Source organism: Culicoides brevitarsis, chromosome 3, assembly GCF_036172545.1.
Source record: "Culicoides brevitarsis isolate CSIRO-B50_1 chromosome 3, AGI_CSIRO_Cbre_v1, whole genome shotgun sequence".
Lineage (NCBI taxonomy): Eukaryota > Metazoa > Arthropoda > Insecta > Diptera > Ceratopogonidae > Culicoides > Culicoides brevitarsis.
In genome coordinates this window covers 19,579,342-19,599,144 of record NC_087087.1, presented here as the reverse complement: position 1 = coordinate 19,599,144, position 19,803 = coordinate 19,579,342, and the positions used below count along the sequence as shown (strand labels likewise).

At 36.9% G+C, this 19,803-nt stretch overlaps 5 protein-coding genes across 5 annotated transcripts; 4 read left to right on the top strand and 1 right to left on the bottom strand.

Moving 5' to 3' along the window:
• The first annotated feature begins 163 nt into the window (after positions 1-163).
• Positions 164-1,101, top strand: LOC134834071 (large ribosomal subunit protein uL16m). Its single transcript, XM_063848603.1, has 2 exons — positions 164-386; positions 445-1,101. Exons 1-2 carry the CDS (start codon positions 275-277, stop codon positions 1,059-1,061), a joined length of 729 nt encoding a protein of 242 aa, XP_063704673.1. The 5' UTR covers positions 164-274; the 3' UTR covers positions 1,062-1,101.
• A 583-nt stretch (positions 1,102-1,684) lies between these two features.
• On the top strand, positions 1,685-7,876 carry LOC134834067 (superkiller complex protein 2). Its single transcript, XM_063848599.1, has 4 exons — positions 1,685-1,806; positions 3,677-3,911; positions 3,984-6,991; positions 7,392-7,876. The coding sequence occupies exons 1-4, from the start codon at positions 1,795-1,797 to the stop codon at positions 7,770-7,772; spliced, it is 3,636 nt and encodes a 1,211-aa protein (XP_063704669.1). The 5' UTR covers positions 1,685-1,794; the 3' UTR covers positions 7,773-7,876.
• Positions 2,236-3,505, top strand: LOC134834070 (dehydrogenase/reductase SDR family protein 7-like). Its single transcript, XM_063848602.1, has 2 exons — positions 2,236-2,577; positions 2,640-3,505. The coding sequence occupies exons 1-2, from the start codon at positions 2,391-2,393 to the stop codon at positions 3,401-3,403; spliced, it is 951 nt and encodes a 316-aa protein (XP_063704672.1). The 5' UTR covers positions 2,236-2,390; the 3' UTR covers positions 3,404-3,505.
• On the bottom strand, positions 7,812-8,897 carry LOC134834069 (leukocyte receptor cluster member 1 homolog). Its single transcript, XM_063848601.1, has 2 exons — positions 8,841-8,897; positions 7,812-8,784 (listed from the first exon to the last, which is right to left on the bottom strand). Exons 1-2 carry the CDS (start codon positions 8,861-8,863, stop codon positions 7,812-7,814), a joined length of 996 nt encoding a protein of 331 aa, XP_063704671.1. The 5' UTR covers positions 8,864-8,897.
• Positions 8,898-9,710: 813 nt separating this feature from the next.
• Positions 9,711-17,939, top strand: LOC134833070 (DNA polymerase epsilon catalytic subunit 1). Its single transcript, XM_063847250.1, has 7 exons — positions 9,711-9,836; positions 9,892-10,018; positions 10,071-12,176; positions 12,650-15,035; positions 15,460-16,919; positions 16,978-17,156; positions 17,575-17,939. Exons 1-7 carry the CDS (start codon positions 9,793-9,795, stop codon positions 17,876-17,878), a joined length of 6,606 nt encoding a protein of 2,201 aa, XP_063703320.1. The 5' UTR covers positions 9,711-9,792; the 3' UTR covers positions 17,879-17,939.
• The last annotated feature ends 1,864 nt before the right edge of the window (positions 17,940-19,803 follow it).

Below are 19,803 nucleotides of genomic sequence, written 5' to 3'. Positions count from 1 at the left end.
GTTAACTATCGTTGTTATCGTTAACAACGTTGTTAACTTCTCTAGTTTAGACAGGGCATTAAATCAAACTCAATCGATTCAATTTTAATCGATTAAAACAAAAAATTGACCGTTTTGTGTTGAAAGCAAAAAATGTCTTATGAACATCGTTATCGAACACAAAGTCGATTGTCACTTTGACAGCAACATTTTCTCCTTTTCGTCGCTGTTTTGAAAAAATTAGCTTGAAGTGTCTTTAATTACCTTCAAATAGCCCTTAACGTAGGCTAACAACATGAGTCTTTACAAATTTCGACCATTATTGAATCAACTTCTTGCTGTCAGAGCCACTATCAGCACACAAACATGTGGATTGAAAAATTTTCCTGCTCCAGTTGATTACAGCAGTAAGTAACCAAAAATAGTAATCTACAAGAAATTCAACTCATATTAATATTTTTCTAGATGTCGAGTTTGCTGAGAAACCAAAACTACCATTTTTACCAAAAGTCCCGCAATATCCGCCAAATTTGCGTCCGCCTAAGATGCAAAAGAGACTGCGGTACATGCGTGGTCCCGAGCCTATTCACAATACTTTCCTGCACAAGCAATACGGAATTGTGGCGACGGGCGGCGGACGTCTTCGTTGGGGTCACTTGGAAATGGTGCGTCTGACACTCGGTCGTAAAATTGACACGAATCGAATGTTTGCAATGTGGCGAATCGATCCGCCATGGCAACCGCTGACGAAAAAAGGTCAAGGTTCTCGTATGGGTAAGGGAAAGGGCTCGATCGATCATTATGTGACACCAATTAAAAGGGGTCGTGTAATTATTGAGCTGGCTGGCAAGTGTGAATTTGCCGAAGTTCAAGGTTGGTTGCAGCAAATCGCCGATAAACTGCCATTCAAAGCCATGGCAATGTCACAAGAAATGATGGACCAGGTGAAATTGGAAGAGGAGAGAATTGAAAAAGAAAACTTAAATCCGTGGCCTCTAAAATACGTCATTCAAAATAATTTGGGTGGATGTCACCGGTGGTTGAAGCCGATCGATCATAAGCATTTTGGCAAATACACGTAAAAAATGTAGTAATAAACGACGTTTTAGCTATTTAGTAAAAGTAAAAGAATTTTATTAAATCATATTTTTATTTGTAAATTTATCCGGAGCAACCTCGACAACCACAATGAACACATTCCACAATCCGTCCTTCTTCCAACTTTGATTTGGGCACGCGACAAATGCAATTTGTGCCAAAGTTCGTGTCTCTTGTCTGGATGCATCGCAAACAACATAGATTTTCGTATCCAGATTTCTTCCACTTTGCTATTAAATTTGCATCAGCGATTTTTTCCTTCAAGCAGTAGTCATACAGCTCGCGAGAAATGGCCTTTCGTCGGTAGAACAAATCGTAAATGTAGCGGGATTTTTGATGGTGGATCTTAAAAATGGGCCAGAGTGACTCGGTTATACGTTTTCCTTCGTGCGGTTCTGTTTCAGCTTCTCGCATTTTCTGTTCCAACTCCTCCAATGTGGGTTCGATCAGTTCCCAGCCCTCTGGAGGCTTTTTACGACTGCGTTTTACTTTAGGCATAGTTTTTTGCGGGGTCGGAAGGGCTTTTTTTATCGAAAATGTTTATTCTTGGAACGACGCAGCTGGTGCTACTTTGTTTATGTTCTGCTGTCAAATGAGGCAAACTGTCAAATAGCAAGTCGTGGAATGAAAACAGAACGATAACCCGGTGAATTGAATCAAATTTACGTGGAAATATAGTTGAAATTCATTAAAAAAAGTTGATAGTTCAAAAGGATCATGTCTTTTGATGTAAGTATTTTGTTGTAATTACTTCTAGTGCGTGTTAATTTGGAAAAAATGTAATCAAACTGGTTGATTCGGCAATACTTTTGTGAGGTTTGCCGAATTTCGGAACAAAAAGTCTCGAGAATTTGAACATTAAAAATTTATTAAATGATTTTTTTTAACCTTTTTGGTTTAATTTTTAAATCGAAAATCCAATGGGGCAGAAATGGTAGAAAGTCAGTAAAAAGTTTTAAACCTTTTTTATTTTTTTTATATTTTTTTCCCTTTTATAAATTAAATTTAGTTGTCGTATAAACAAATTTTTTATTGAAAAACGCTCATTTTGTATAAAAAAAATGAAAAACTTACCTGAAATTTTAAAATTGTATGGAAAAAAAAATACAAAACAAGGTGCTTCGATGAATCACGACGAAGGGTTAAAACGTGCAGTAATCGAAATTAAACCCAAGTAGGTAGAAATGCAATCCCTCGAACTTTGACAGTTGATTTGTTTATGTATTATCAGTGGACTATCGGTAGACGACCTTATCCGAGAAAAAATCGGATTTAAAACTCATTTGTGAAAGATTTATCAAATAGTGCACACAATGGAAGAAAATCCCGAAGAAAAATGGACGTATTACGGAGCCTTAGTTAAAACTGCCAAATATTGTTTCCTGCCTTATTTAGTAATGCAAATTCTGGGATATTTGAAGGAGAAACGTTATCGTGACTGTCTGCCAGGAAAAGTAGTTTTAATTACAGGCGCCAGTTCCGGACTAGGCGAAGAATTGGGTACGACAGAAACTTTTAATCAAACTTTCTAGCAAAGTTTTCCAATTTTTCTGTTTTTTTAGCACACACATTCTACAAGGCAGGCTGTAAATTGATTTTGTGTGCACGACGAAAGGAAGAACTGGAACGTGTCCGGACGGATTTGCTCGCTACTTGCAGTCAAGAGACAGTATTTCCACCAATTGTGTTCCCGCTGAACGTGGCCGACCTCAATGGAATGCAGGAAAAAGTCGAAAAAATTCTCGAGATTTACGGATTTGTCGATATTTTGATAAATAATGCGGGTCTCAGTGTTCGTGGCTCCGTGATGGAATGTGTTGACGATGTCTACATCAAATTAATGATGGTTAATTTCTTCGGGACATACAAATTGACACGTTGTCTGCTACCATCGATGATAGCCCGTAAAGAAGGTCGAATTGTGTGCATTGGAAGTGTTCAGGGAAAGTTTGCGTTGCCAAATCGTTCGGCGTATTCGGCATCGAAGCATGCCTTGCAAGCATTTTGCGATTCACTCAGAGCTGAAGTGGCCGATGATGGAATAAAAGTTACTTTAGTTAGTCCCGGATACATTCAGACGAATTTGTCGCGGAATGCGCTGACGGGAACGGGAAAAGTTTATGGCAAATTGGATGAAACGACGGCAAAAGGAGCAAGTGCTAAAGATGTGGCTGCTTTTGTGTTGAAAGCAGTTTTGCGTGATCAAAAGGATGTTGTAACGGCTGGACTGGCCCCTAGACTGGCTATTTGGTTGAGATCTTGGCTGCCAGATATTTACTTTGAGATAATGCGACGCAGAGCAACGAAAGAACGGAAATCGTTGTAAAGGGAAATTTTGATAGAAAATTGTAGAAATCATACCAAAAAAATAAACTAAATAAAAATTAATTGATGTATTAAAACGATGTTTATAAAATAAATAAACAAAATCAAGAAAAATTAAATTTTAAATATGGATTTTGACGAAAGTTATAATTTTTCAAACAAAAAATAAAAAAAGTTCTAAATTTATTTCCCCTCTGAAGAATCTAAATTCATGACAAAACTTATTGCCATATTTTACTTCATAAAAAAATTATATTTTTTCTTTTATTTCTAGCCAAAATGGTTAACCGATCCCCCTCAAATTTACGAGGATCCTAAAGAACGTTTGCTAAATTACATCATCAATCCCCACTTACCTGAGATCCATGACCCGAAGCCCCATTATTTTCCCGGTGAAGTTGACATCTATGATTTATTTCATATTCCCGATTGTCCTCACAGCACGGAAATCGTTCCCGTGAGAGATGAGGAAGGTCATGTCATTGATTTTGAGGAAATTTCAAAAGAGGGTAAATATTAATTAAGATTTAATAAAATATGATTTTAAAATAAAATTTATTTTTTTTCTTTTAAAAAATAAGATTCTGGCACGGCTTCAACTTCAATGTCGCTGCGAAGAGCTCCAGGGCCCATGAAAAAAGAAACACGTGGCGATCACGGCAATTTTCCGTTTTGGCCTGGAGGCTTTGATGAACCGGATGAAGTTGAAAAGATGCTTGATGACTTTGATATCGACAATTTGGATTTCGAACATAATTTATTAACTATCCCGCCTGGCTTTAAAGAAGGAATGGTTTTCGATAAATTTACCGAGGAAGTTGACGAAGTCATCGATTTGCTAAAAGTTATTGAAACAGAAGCAGATGAAGTAAAATTAGGTGAAATTGTTCCAAGCGAAACGAAAAAAGAAGAAAAAGAACTAAAAAGCGAAATGACTCTCACGGAATATAATGCCGAAATTGATGAATTCCTCGATACGTTAACTGAAGAAATGAATGTACTGCGCATTTCAGAAGCACCCGATACCAAATTAGATAAAACTGAGTGGGCCGAAATGCTGGATGTTACTCAGCCAGTGAAGGACTTTCATCTTAAGGTGCCCGATCCGGCTCACGTGTTCCCCTTCGAGCTAGATACGTTTCAGAAACAAGCGATTATCAAGTTGGAGGAACATCATCACGTACTGGTAGCTGCTCACACGAGTGCTGGAAAGACGGCAGTTGCGGAATACGGAATCGCATTAAGTCGTCGTCATGGGACTCGAGCTATCTACACTTCACCGATCAAAGCTTTGTCCAATCAAAAATATCACGATTTTAAGAAGACTTTTGGTGACGTTGGACTAATTACGGGAGACATTCAAATCGATGGCGATAGTTCTTGTCTCATTATGACGACGGAAATCCTCAAATCGATGCTTTATTGCGGCAGTGATGTGACACGCGACTTGGAATATGTCATTTTTGATGAGGTGCATTACATGAATGATCCGGAGCGGGGTCACGTTTGGGAAGAAGTGTTCATTTTGTTGCCAGCGCATGTCTGCATCGTCATGTTAAGTGCCACGATTCCCAACACCATGGAATTTGCCAATTGGGTGGGACGAACGAAACGGAGAAAAGTCTTTGTTATGCAGACTTTGAAGCGTCCGGTGCCACTGCAACATTTTTTGTACACCGGATGTGGTGGAAAAAGTCGTAACGACATTTTCATGATCGTCAATGAAAAAAGTGAGTTTTTACTTGGCGAATATAACAAAGCGAAGACCTCAAAGCTGGAGCGCCAAAAGGATATGCAAAAGACGCACAACGTTATCAAGGCTCAACGAAACTTTAATCCGCAACAAGAAAAAACTTTGTGGGTCGGACTCGTAGATTACCTTCGTCGGAACGATAAGATGCCAGTAATTGCCTTCACTTTATCCCGAAATCGATGTGATAGCAATGCCGAGAGTCTGGCATCAACGGATCTTTGTTCAGCACATGAAAAATTCAAAATTAACGCGACATTTCAACGGTGTTTGCAACGTCTGAAGCCTATTGATAGACAATTGCCGCAAGTAAAGCAACTCCAGCTGTGTTTGGAACGCGGAATTGGTATTCATCACAGTGGTATTTTGCCAATTTTAAAGGAAGTCGTTGAAATTTTGTTCCAAAACGGTTTAGTGAAGCTTTTATTTGCCACCGAAACTTTTGCAATGGGCGTCAATATGCCAGCAAGAACGGTAATTTTCGATTCCGTCAAGAAATTTAACGGAAAAGAAACGCGAGTCTTAGAGCCAGCAGAATACACGCAAATGGCAGGCCGTGCAGGACGTCGAGGTCTCGATAAAAGTGGAACCGTCATAATCGTATGCAAGCAAGATATTCCTCCAGATGTCACGTTGCGAGGAATGATCTTGGGAAAGTCCAAAAAACTCGAATCACAATTTCGTCTTACGTACGCGATGATTTTGAATTTGCTGCGTGTCGAAAGATTAACGGTCGAGGACATGATGAGTCATAGTTTCCGTGAGTTTTTCAAGCAAAGTAAAATTCCCGAGCAAAAAACTATGCTTGAAGAGCTGCAAAATAAAATTGATGCGTTGAAGCAGCTAGACGATCACTTGAAACCAATGTGCGAGTTTTATCAAGCGGCGAAAGTTTACATTAAAGCCTGGAACGAAACCATGCCGATGTACATGACCCAACAAAAAGTTCAAAATGACCTCCGTCCAGGCAAATTGTTGATTATTTCATACAAAAATCATTGTAACAAACTCGCCGTTTTGCTATCGGTTCCAAAAACCGTTAAAACGGATTCACAATACAAAGTTTTAGTTTTGGAGAATCAAACCTCACCATTTAGCGATGACACGAAGGAAGATTTGTGGTACAAGATGCTATCCCTCTCAGTGCCATTTAAGAAATTTATGCCTGATGGAGCGGGTGGACATCAAGTTCTCGTGATCCAAGCGGAACACATTTGTGAAATAACGAAAAAGACTCTCGGTTCATTGGAATGCGACAAAATCCTACAAAACTGGGATCAACGGCAAATTCCACGTTTCAAGGATACTCCAGCAAGTGCCTCTGTACTTAGAGCTCTCACAGAGCTCAAAACACTTACGGACGAATACAATCAAGATCCATCAACTATCAGCATGGTTTCATTCATGAACGACTTGGAAGTATTCGAAGCGATGAATGAGCTGAAAAAGTTGAGACAAGCAGTGGAAATTCACGAAAGTTGTACAGATATCCCGAATTTCGAGGTGGAATTCGATAAAGTTTATCAAAGAAAATCTCTGGAGTACCAGTTGCACGAATTGAGATTCAAAATTTCGAAAGAAAGCTTGTCCTTGTATCCAGATTACGTTAACAAGGTGAAGGTTTTGCAGGATTTGAATTATGTTGATAGCACGCATCAAGTTACGATGAAGGGTCGTGTTGCCTGCCAAATGAGTCAAAATGAGTTGATTATGACGGAGTTGATTTTCAGAAATATTTTGACGGAACTCGAACCGGCAGAAATTGCTGCAATAATGTCGGCGTTGGTCTTTCAAGAAAAAACTGAAAGTGAACCGAATCTCACGAAAGTTTTGGAAAAAGTAAGTAATGATTTATTTATTTTTTATTAAAACATATTTTTACCGCATTAGAAAGTTTTGCGGCACTTTTTAGTAATTTTGTCTGTCCGTCCGTCCGTTTGTCCTGCCAATGTAGATCGTAGTATGGAACTCGTACTTACTTTAAAATGTGATTGTGCCCAAATTTTTGAAGTTTTGAATATATCTCTTTATGAAGCTCGTTTTCTTATTAAAAATCGCGGAAAATTTCTAGAAAATTCGTGAAAATTTTCAAGAAAAATCTCGATAAATTTTAAAAATCGAATAATATTTGAGAGAGTCCTTTAAAGAAAATCGAAAAAAAAATAAAATTTTTGAAAATGAAATGCAATTAAGGTCAAAGTTTTAACGAAATGTCTTTAAATTTTACTTTTATTTGCAGGGAATGCAAGAGTTGCAAATTGTCGACAACGACATTCACACCGTGGAGATGCAATACAACGTTGGAAGCAACGACGACATGCAGGGCAAGGACAAATTAAACTTTGGACTTATGGAAGTCGTGTATGAATGGGCGCGAAACAAACCATTTGCCGAAATAATGGAACTAACAGATGTCAAAGAAGGCATTATTGTGCGGTGCATTCAACAATTGAATGAAATTCTCAAGGATGTGAAAGATGCAGCACGAATTATTGGTAATTCAACACTTCCGAACAAAATGGAGGAAGCATCGAATGCCATTAAGCGCGATATTGTATTTGCTGCAAGTTTGTACACGACAGACGATCAAATTTTTGTTGGAGATGATGAAGAAAACTAGATTTTTTTTTTTAGAAATTTTGTTGAAATAAAAAAATTATCATCGATCATCGTAATTTTGTCTTGCTAGTTCTGGATTGAATTGTGAGTTGTACTTTTGTTTGATTTGGGGTCGTTCTGGTTCATTCGGAATCTTGGGTTTCGGTGGTGGATCTCCCCTTACTTTGGCCAATAATTGTTCAGCCCTCGCTCGTTCTACTTGCTCCCTTTTCAGTCGTTCTTGTCGTAAAATTTCTAGTTTTTGTCTTTTTAGTGCTTGCGTTTCTGCGTCGTCTTCGTCACTTTCTGTTGAAGAAGACGATGATTCCGTACTAGATTCGTGTTTTCTTTTTTTGCTGGATGACTTTTTCTTTTTGTGCTTATTTTTATGTTTTTTCGACTTTTTCTTTGATTTCTTTTTACTGCGCTTCGATTCTTTTCTCGTTTCCAGTTCCTTATTGATGGACATTACTTGGGACATAAGAGGCTCATATTTCGTTGCGAGACTTCTAGAGCCACATGCCGGTTCTAGTTTTTCATTAGGTAAAAACTTTCTTATAACATTCAAGGGATCGTGATACGATTTGAATTTTAGTCCAACTTCTGTTCTATCCGTTTTACTTTTGTCACGATCCGGCAACTCTTCATACCAATCTTGCTTTTTCAGCGATTCGTTTGTATCTTGACCCAGATACGTCAAATATCCAATTTGTTTCTCATACTTTTCCTGCTCCTCCTTTTTTTCTTTCTCGTGTTCGGCATTGGGTTTTTTGACGGTATCTCGACCCTCTTCAAGTGCTTGAAATAAATTTACGTGTTGTGAATCTGTAAGTTTTACAGACGAAGTGCTGCTTTGTCCGTCGATATGATGTTGTGGAGATTCTCTGTTAGATCGGGCTTTTTTGCGTAATATTTCGATTCGAGCTTCTTGTTCGGCCAAATCGATACGTCGCTGACGCTCCTTTTCTTCCTCGGCTGCTTTGGCTTCATCTTTTCGGACTCTGGCGATGTTTGCCTTTGTGCGGACGTGCCAACTGAAAGGAAAATTTTAACTTTATAAATTAAAGGTACTTGAAATAATAAAAATTACCTTTTATGTGGTAAAATATTCATTTTTAGCAGGAATATTTTTTAAGTAACAGCTGATTGAGGAAATATTTGTAAACAAACATGACATTTACACTAGAGTTTTTAATATATTTCGCTTCCCCATATTTTTTGAATCCAAAATTTTAATTTTCGTGAGGAAGCCTTTTTTAGTAATACCGAAATAAATTTTTTAGTTCTTATTGGTTGTTTCAAAAATTATTAAAAAATTTTGAATGATGAAAAAAAATTGAACATCTCGCGAAAAATTCCAGTTTCAATTTTTGTAGAAATATTCGAAATTGAATATTTTCTTCTATAAAAATATTTTGTGCAAAAATTCTAATTGAGCTTATTTTTTTAAAGTTTTTTCAACTTTTTGCCACAAGCCCCTTTTTATGTTCGAAATTCAATGGGGCATTTTTTGCAGACTGAGCAAAATTAATTAAAAGTTTTTTTTACCGTTTTTGGAGCCGTCAAATTTGATCTTTGAACATTTTCTTTATTTAAAAGTTACTCAATAAGTAAGATTATTCTATTTAATTTATTTCCATAAATCAGAAAAATATCTTATATGCATCAAGTTTCATTCAAAAATAGTAAAGTCTTCTAATTTTAAAGTTTTATTTAGTTTTTTTGATTTCAATTGTTTTTCTGCATTAAATAAGCAAGAATAAAGCAAGTTTCACAATTTTCAAAAAAATTTATTTAATTTTATTCTAATTTTTTTTGTGACACAAAGAGTTAGAAATAAATTTAGAACTCCTTGAAGTTTTGTTCAAATATTTGAAATTTTAAATAAGTTTCAAAGATTTCATAAAATGGCAGGAATGTATTAGAGGCTCGAGTGTAGTTGTGACATTTCGATGCGCGCCAAAAGTGAAAATCGGAAATACAGAACAGGAGTTTAATTTAATTGAAAATAGACGAAAAATACAAAAAGAAAAGTCCGGGAAATGTCGGTCAATACCGGAAAATATGTAGCAGAACGATCGGAAACGTAAGTGTTAGACGCTATGTTGTAAAAACCATTAAAAATTTAATTTTCATCATAGTGCCGATGACACAGGCGAAGTTGGATATCGAATATCAAAGGAAAATGATCGGATTGATTCGAAATATGGCTTTGAAAGAGTTAAAGACACGCAAGAACGGACTGGTTACTTGTGTAACATGCATTCGGTAAATAAATGATTTTTCCTCCTATTCTCAATAAAACTCACTTTCTTTTTAGACGGAAATTTTGAATGAAGATCGTCGCTTAGTTGCTGCCTTGGATTTATATTTCATCCAAATGGATGGATCTCGTTACAAAGTGACGGTAGTATATCCTCCGTATTTGTTGATTGTGCCACGAGAAGGTCAGGCATTGGAAGTTGCTCGATTCTTGAACAAAAAATATGCCGGAGTAATGCAAAAGTTGGAACATAAACACAAAGAAGACCTGGACCTAGCAAATCATTTGTCAGGAAAGCAGTTGGAAGTACTTCAAATGTGGTTCCCCAACAACAATGCAATGATCAAAGTGCGTCGCGAACTGTTAGCGGCAGTAAAACGGAACAAAGAACGCGCTCAAACAAACACAAATTACATGCAAATGTTGAGTAATTCTCTCGCTAACGCATCGAATGTGGCAAAATTGGATTCAGGTGAAAATCCGTTGGATTTGATCATTGATATTCGTGAGCATGATGTTCCGCATCACGTTCGAGTCTCAATTGACTTGCAAATTTTCTGCGGATTGTGGTACGATGTACGATGCAAGCCCGAAGCCACAGAGTTGCCCGTTATAAAAGCACGTCCCGACATTCTCGATAGACCGGAACCGATTGTGTTGGCATTCGATATTGAAACAACCAAATTACCGCTGAAATTTCCGGATGCCCAAACGGATCAAGTCATGATGATTTCCTACATGATCGATGGACAGGGCTACCTCATCATCAATCGTGAGATCATTTCGCGAGACATTGAGGATTTTGAATACACGCCGAAACCCGAGTTCGAAGGAAACTTTATTGTATTCAATGAAGCAAATGAGATGGCAACTTTGCAAAAATTCTTCGATCACATTATGGAAGTGAAGCCCCACATCGTTGTCACATACAACGGAGACTTTTTCGATTGGCCTTTTGTGGAGACACGAGCAGCCGTCTACGACTTGGACATGAAACACGAAATTGGATTTAGCAAAAATCGCGATGGAAATTATTTGTGTCGACCTTCTATGCACATGGATTGCTTGTGTTGGGTTAAACGTGACTCGTACTTGCCCGTTGGCTCGCAAGGTCTTAAAGCTGTGGCTAAAGCTAAGTTACGGTACGATCCGGTGGAGTTGGATCCTGAAGAAATGTGCAAAATGGCTGTTGAACAACCTCAAGTACTTTCGAATTATTCCGTGTCTGATGCCGTTGCCACATATTATTTGTACATGAAATACGTCCATCCCTTTATTTTTGCGTTGGCCACTATCATTCCCATGGAACCGGATGAGATTTTGCGCAAGGGTTCTGGAACACTGTGCGAGTCGTTGTTGATGAAGGAAGCAACCGTCGTCAATATCATTTATCCGAACAAACAAATGGCGGAATTGAACAAACTCACGGACGATGGACATGTCATCGAAAGTGAAACCTACGTTGGTGGTCACGTGGAAGCACTCGAATCTGGTGTTTTTCGTGCTGATATTCCGTGCAAATTTCGCGTTGATCAAAAAATGGTCATTAAGTTGCGAGACGAAGTTGAAAAAGTATTAAAATTCGCAATTGAAGTGGAAGAAGGCATCCCTCTGGAACAAGTCACCAACTTTGAGGAAGTCAAAAAACAGGTCACCGATGCCCTTCAGAGCCTGCATGACATCCCAACACGTTTAGAACAACCCGTTATTGTACATTTGGATGTCGGAGCTATGTACCCAAATATTATTTTGACGAATCGTTTGCAGCCGAGTGCAATGGTTACAGAAACTGATTGTGCTGCTTGTGACTTTAACAAGCCCGGTGCTTTGTGTAAGCGTGATATGGATTGGTTGTGGCGTGGTGACATGCTGCCAGCAACAAAAAATGAGTTTCATCGCATACAGCAACAATTGGAGACGGAAAAATTTCCGCCCATATTGCCAGGTGGTCCTCAAAGGGCGTTCCACGAGCTGTCCAAGGAAGATCAAGCAGCGTACGAATTAAAACGGCTGAAGGATTACTGCAGAAAAGCTTATAAAAAGACGAAAGTCACGAAAATGGAGACTCGAACGTCGACGGTGTGTCAAAAAGAAAACAGTTTCTACGTTGATACAGTGCGTGCCTTCAGAGATCGCCGATACGAGTACAAGGGAATGACCAAAGTAAGTTTAGATTTAGTTTAGTGAAAAGTCCATACATTGGCATTTCATAATACATATTCAAATATTTATCAATTTCAGAATATTTATTCTCAAATTTGGCACACTAAAATTCACAAAATTTTGTTTTTTTTCTCTTTCCGCTTTTTTGTGAAAAAAGAAGAAGTTTTTTTTTTTATTTTAATCCTCCCCGAAAAAAATGTGTGGCAATGGCCTTAATTTGATGAAACAATTTTCAAAAAGTTTGAAATTTTATTAAAAAATTTTGAAATTTAAAGTTTTTATTTTTACCATTTAACACTCCTTTCGATTGAATTGCGTTCAAATAAATTTAAAAAAAAACTAGTTGTTGACTGAACTTCAATAAAGACTAAGCTATTCAACCACAAAATATGACTAACTTCAAAATAGCGCATTTATGATTTTTTTTTTTTGTATTTCAAAACAATGAAATTTTTTAAATTTTTATTTTTTAGGTGGCAAAACAAGCAGTTACTGCAGCTATCGCTAGTGGAGATGCCGCCGAGATCAAGGCAGCAAAAGGACGCGAAGTCTTGTACGATTCGCTGCAACTTGCCCACAAATGTATTTTGAATTCCTTTTACGGTTATGTGATGCGCAAAGGAGCTCGTTGGATGAGTATGCCCATGGCTGGAATTGTGTGTCTCACCGGCGCGAATATCATTACAAAAGCACGTGAAATCATCGAACGCGTTGGAAGACCTCTTGAGTTAGATACAGACGGAATTTGGTGTATTTTACCGGCATCGTTCCCTCAAGAGTACACAATTCACACAACTCACCCGAAAAAGAAGAAATTAAACATTTCATATCCGAATGCCGTCTTGAATTCCATGGTTAAGGATCACTTTACAAATGACCAGTATCATTCATTGACAAAACCTGGCGAAAATGGATCACTGCCCGAGTATAAAGTTCATCCGGAAAACACAATTTTCTTTGAAGTTGACGGTCCGTACTTGGCAATGGTGTTACCTGCGGCAAAAGAAGAAGGCAAAAAATTGAAAAAACGTTACGCTGTCTTCAATTTCGACGGATCGCTAGCTGAGCTGAAAGGCTTTGAGGTAAAACGTCGCGGAGAATTGCAGTTGATCAAAATTTTCCAATCATCCGTATTTGAAGCATTTCTCCAAGGCAAAACACTAGAACAATGTTATGCAAGTGTCGCGAAAATTGCGGATTATTGGCTTGATGTGCTTTATAGCAAAGGTTATAACATGCCTGATAGCGAGTTATTCGAATTGATTGCCGAAAATCGATCCATGTCACGTAAACTCGAGGACTACGGAGCGCAAAAATCCACGTCAATTTCAACGGCAAAACGTTTGGCTGAATTCCTGGGCGACCAAATGGTCAAAGATGCTGGCTTGGCATGCAAATATATCATTTCGCGCAAGCCTGAAGGTGCCCCAGTCACTGAACGAGCAATCCCCTTAGCTATTTTCCAATCTGAAGTGAATGTTAAGAGACATTATTTACGCAAGTGGTTGAAAGACAACACAATCGGTGATGCGGACATTCGTGAAATATTGGATTGGAATTACTATATTGAACGATTGGGAGGAACAATTCAGAAAATTATTACAATTCCAGCAGCCTTACAGGGAATTAGTAATCCAGTGCCTCGTGTTCAACATCCTGACTGGTTGCATAAGAAAATGCTGGAAAAAAATGATGTTTACAAGCAGAAACGGATAAGTGACATGTTTTTCGTGAAGGAAAAACCGACCGTTCAAGAAAAAGATGTCATGCAAGACGAAAATATGGATACAAGTAACTCGGTACCGGACATCGAAGATTTCGGACCGTCCAAAGCAGGCACTAGTGCAAAACCTCCCCTCGTAACGACAAATAAACGTCGACGAGACAATTCGCAAGACGAGGAAGATGGCGTGCCCGCACCAAAAACATGGCGAGAAGCTCTCGGAAGTCCCCCGAAACCGGGTAACACGAAGGAAGAACTAATTGAATGGGTGAAATTTCAAAAAAAGAAATGGCGATGGCAGTTGGATCAGCGTAAAAAGCAACGTGATCCTCGAAATACGAAAAAATCACGCACAGAAGCCACTTCGGGTGCACCAAATGCCTCTCTAGGACAAAATAGACCGGCACAAGCAACAGTTGGCGGATTTTTACGTCGCGCTCAACGAAATATCCTCGAACAACCGTGGCAAATTATTCAAGCGCAACAAAGTGACGATGCTGGTAATTTTATTCTTTGGTTGATGATTGATTACGAGCTGCACAAAATCAAGTTGACCGTTCCTCGAATTTTCTATGTGAATCAGCGTAAATTAGCGCCACCAGAAGAAGATGGCATGTGGAAGAAAGTTCATCGGGTACTGCCACGAACACGTCCGGTGCACTATTTGTATCGTTATGTCGTGCCAGAGAAAGTTTTTCAAGACAATCGTTTGGGAATGTTAGTTGATCTGGCCACTCCCGACATCGAAGGCATTTATGAGACACAAATGTCACTGGAGTTTCGCGTATTGATGGATTTGGGATGCGTTTGTGCCGTCGAACGGAGCGAAGCTAAGAGATTGATTGCGGCAAATGCAAAAGATATTGACACTTTTTCGTTAACGCAACTTGAGTTCAAGTCGGTCGGTCAAGCTCCGTATCTCAAGGAGTTTAATCACTTGAAAAAAATATTCTTGTATCAGCACTCAATTCCATCAGGAAAGCGAGAAATGTGGGGATTGTTCATGGAGCCTATTAAGAAAGCTGTTATTGTTATTTTAGACACCGTGCGGACAAATCAATTGCCCAACTTGCGAGCATTGTACTCAACGGAAAGAACTGCATATCTGCAAGACAAGGGGGAAAATAATATTGTTGGTAAGTAAATGTTTTTAATATTTCAGGCCCCTTCAAATGAGTCTAAAATATAATTATAGCCCATTTTAAAAGGTAAAAAATCCCATGAGGCGAAATATAAAAAAAATTAAATATGTGATAAAATATGACCGTTTTTCGGTTTATTTTTTATTTATAGATTTTTTTTTTTTTAATATGTAGTTTCAAGAAGCTTTGATTTTTGAACAGATGATTTTTTGTAATTTGTGAAAATGGAAAATGAATCCCGTGTGAATCCCCATTTGGAACGGTCTTAAAGAAAAAGAAAATCTCGATTGACGGTTAAAAAAATTAAAAAATAGCAAATAAAAAATACCCTTTCTAGCAACATACTTATTCGACAGTCGTTTAACTTATCAGTCGTTTTCCCAAAATAATACAATTTTTTGTTTTTTTTTAATTTTAGCGGAGGATTTTACATTTACTGCTCACAACTGCTTGGACATGTCTGAAGTAACGAAATTCCTTTCAAAAGCCCTGACACAGTATCAACAGGAAAAGAAGGGTCCCACTGTTATTTGCATGCAAACAATTACTGAGCCATCTCGAATTGCTCAAATTCTTCCAATTGTCTCGGAGTTCCCTCAAATCCCCATTCACATTACGGACGATGCTGCTTTGCTTTCTGGCTTAGAATGGCAGAGATTTGGAGCGCGGTCTATCATGCGACATTTCCTCAACCTCAATACCGTAGTGGACTTGATGCTGGAACAATGCAGATATTTCCATTTGCCCGTGGGAAATATGCCGAGAGACACGATGATGTTTGGCGCAGACTTATTTTACTCACGTTTATTACAAAAACACAATTTTGTACTTTGGTGGTCGTCTACCAACCGTCCTGACTTGGGAGGTCGTGAAGCCGACGATAATCGTCTCTTGGCCGAGTTCGAAGACAGTATTTCTGTGGTGCAAAACAAGGCGGGATTTTTCCCAAATGTTTGTGTCGAGTTGGCAATTGACAGTCTTGCTGTAAGTGCGCTTCTCCAAGCTGCTAAAATTCAAGATATGGAAGGTGCCAGTTCTGCCATCACTTTTGACGTCATTCCGCAAGCATCGCTAGACGAGATGATCGGAACAAATACGTCAGCTGCGTTACCGAGTTACGACGAAACTGCTCTTTGTTCAAATGCTTTTCGTGTGATGCGACAAATGGTTAATGCGTGGCTAAAGGAAGTGTCAATTCATCGCAACATGTACTCTGACTATCAAATTGTTCACTTTTATCGATGGGTCCGATCAAGTCGGGCATACTTGTATGATCCTGCATTGAGACGTGCCTTAAATACGCTGATGCGAAAGTTGTTCCTTCAAATTGTCGCGGAATTCCAAAGACTCGGAGCGGAAATCATTTATGCGGATTTTACGAAAGTTGTCATCAATACGAACAAAAAAAACGTTGTCGATGGAATTAGTTATGCGGACTACATTGTGAAGAGTATTCGGAATAAAGAGCTATTTCACAGTGTTCACTTGTCCTTTCAACAATGCTGGAATTTCCTACTTTGGCTGGACACTGCAAATTATGCCGGAATCCGTGGTGAATTGCCAAACGAAGTTCAGTCTTCTCAAAATACCACGATGGATGGTGGCGAATTGACTCTCGAAATGAATTGGGCCATTGCTGAGTCGTTGCCGAACGAGGGCAAGTGTCGGGAAAATTTTGAAACCTTCATGACGTTATACATGGAAGCTTTGGCAGAAGGATCGACACCAGTTGAAGGAATTAAAACAATGAGCCACAATATCTACGATCTCATTCATAAGATGCAAAAGGCGTATGGACGTGGCAAGGAAGGACCAGCATTGGAATTGATCAAAGCGGTTGTCAAAGTTTTGGGTGTCGATGCAACTTTAGTTGATGAGGTATGGAAATAATCTAATATTTTTGATTTGATCTAAAAACAGTTTTTTTTATCCGCAGCTCGCTTCACTTCGTCGAAATATGTTACGTCTTGTCGGAGTTGGTGAATTCAGTGATTTGGCAGTGTGGAAAGAGCCAGCTAACTCGTATACGTTAAGTGAAATTATATGCAAAGCGTGTAATCATTGTCGTGATCTCGATTTATGTAAAGATAAGCATCGTGCAAGCAAAGATGGAAAGTAAGTATTTAAAAAAATAGAAAAAAAAACTATGACCGTTCTCATTTATTTGATATTTGATTTTTTTTCTTTATTCAAAACCTAATGGAACAAAAAAAAAATTAATTTTAGAGTTTTTTTTTATAGTTTTTCTTAAATTACTTTTTTTTTAATTTTTTCTAAATTTTTTTTTCTTTTAAAAGTTAAAATTTTATATTTTCAACATTTCAATGTCAGGTAATAAATTTTCTCAAATCTCTGTGAAAAAAAATTACGAACAACGAAAATTAAGATAAATGGCGAAAGTTTTGTATTTCAAAATAATGGAAAAGTATTATGATTTCCCAATATTAAAAAAAAATCAGAAAAGCCTTTAACAAATTTTAAACGTCCTAAAATTGCAATTACTAACTCATTTGTATTATTTTTTTCTTTTCAGACCAGTGTGGCTTTGCTCCCAGTGCCTAGTTTGTTACGACAACAAAGAAATCGAAATGCGAATTATTGATGTTGTCCAGCGAAAAATGATGTCGTACACCTTGCAGGACTTGCGATGCGTGAAATGCAAGCAAATCAAGCGTGAAAATATGACTCCTTTCTGTTCGTGTGCTGGCGATTTTGAAAATCTCATTCCAAAGTCACATGTCAAAAATTTACTGGAAACTTTCAAGGGAATCGCAGAAAAACATGGAATGATCCTTTTGAATGAGCTAATAGAAAGCTTAAATGAAACATATCGCTAATTTTATATTTTTTCTGTATGTATTTATGTATTATTTTTACAATTGAGAACGAATAAATTTTCTGTACAAAAAAACTTTTTTTTTCTCAAACGGAAAATTCAAACAAAATTCTCACCTTATTGCGGAAAAACTCACCATAACATGTGTTTTAAATGCATTTCACGTAGATCTATAGACATAGTCGACCTGTCATCGGTGGAAAACTCGTAACAAGGGAAAACAGTACAGACACACACTGAGTTTTGGCAAGTGTTTTGACGTTTTTCGGCCTACAATCATTGAATCGTCATGAAAAGAGGCAGAAAACACAATCAAGTGTCAGTCGTCTAACAATATTCTTTCTGTATACAAATGTTAATAAGAGACAAATTATTGCTAATTTTGACGATAATATTTAAATAAATCCATAAAAGTAACCCATGTGTCACAAAACAGATCGCCATTCGATACAGCAGTGATGCAATAATTGTCATTTTCTAAGAAATAATTTAAATAAAATTCAAATATACTCTGTGATAAGTACATAAATAGTAAAAAATTCACTGAAAATAGCACGCGATTAGTAAATATTTAACAATTTATAGAGGAAATTCTAGCTATTTAACGGGAAATTTTTGTACATTTTATAAACAATTTTTGCTACTTCTCCTTATAGTCAATATTTTTTTATAAATAAATCAAATATTAAAGCTACGTGTTTAATTTGTACGTTTATTACACTTTTTCTACAATTGCTGTATAATAATTATAACTATACGCCTTCGTGTATTAAAGGAACTTTAGAATAACAAAAATACTTTTTGGCTAGAAACGCATAAAAAGTGATCGAAACAGACGTGTGTCGAGTACGAAAAACTACTATAACAATAATACTTCATAATAAATAAAGAAGAAGGAAAATCAATTGTATAATTTTAGCGTTTATAGTGTTCGGCTAGAGGTATACAAGCACTTTGAGAGAAAGTATATATATATATATAAAGAAAACTCGCACTGGCATATTGTTGGTTCCACAGAGACGTGTTGTCTATACCATTATCTTGTCTGGCTATGTACATGACGACGTCGCAACTAGCAGAAAGTCGGAAAATAGTGAAAAATAAAAACACATGTTGTAAACTTTTCAAAAATAAATCGTGTGCAATACTCAAAAAAATTTAAAAAGTGCAATATTAAACTGAATCAATCAATTCAAGTAGAAAATATATTTAATAGACTGCAAAACATTAATAATAATTTTATTATACATTTAAATTTGTATAAGTGTAGCAAAGGTGTTTTTGTATTTTTTCTACTTTTTTAAATAAACGATAAAATATACAACAATTTTTCATAAAAAACGCTGTTTTTGTACCAAAATAGTATTGTGCATTTTTTGATATTTTTATATGACGAAAAAAACATATAGTATTTTAACATTATTCTAAAAAAATATATATTTTTGAAAAACTAGTGTTTGTGTAGTAAATTCTCTAATAATCACGCTTTAAAGACTTCTTAAAAAAAATTAGAAAAATAAAAAAAAAATAATTTTATATCCATCCACTATATATTTTTATATTCATTAATATTAAAAACAATAATAGTAAAAATGACATTTTAAAGTAGTAGTACATGAGATGCTATATCGTGAATGATAAGAAAATCAGGTCACACAACTAAAACTTATACATGTATGTATGAAATAAATATCATCATCAACCTAGTGACAGCAACAAAGTAAAAACAACAGAACGCATCTAAAGTTTAATACACCCCATTTTTTATCGTATGGTAAGTGAACAATGTAATGTACATTATATATTCAGCAAATGGTGTAAAAGTGAAGGATATAAAATATATATAAAACGTCATCATTATTATTATCATTGTATATGTTGAAACATGTGTGAGAAATTGTACAAACATCGAGTTTCACACTAATA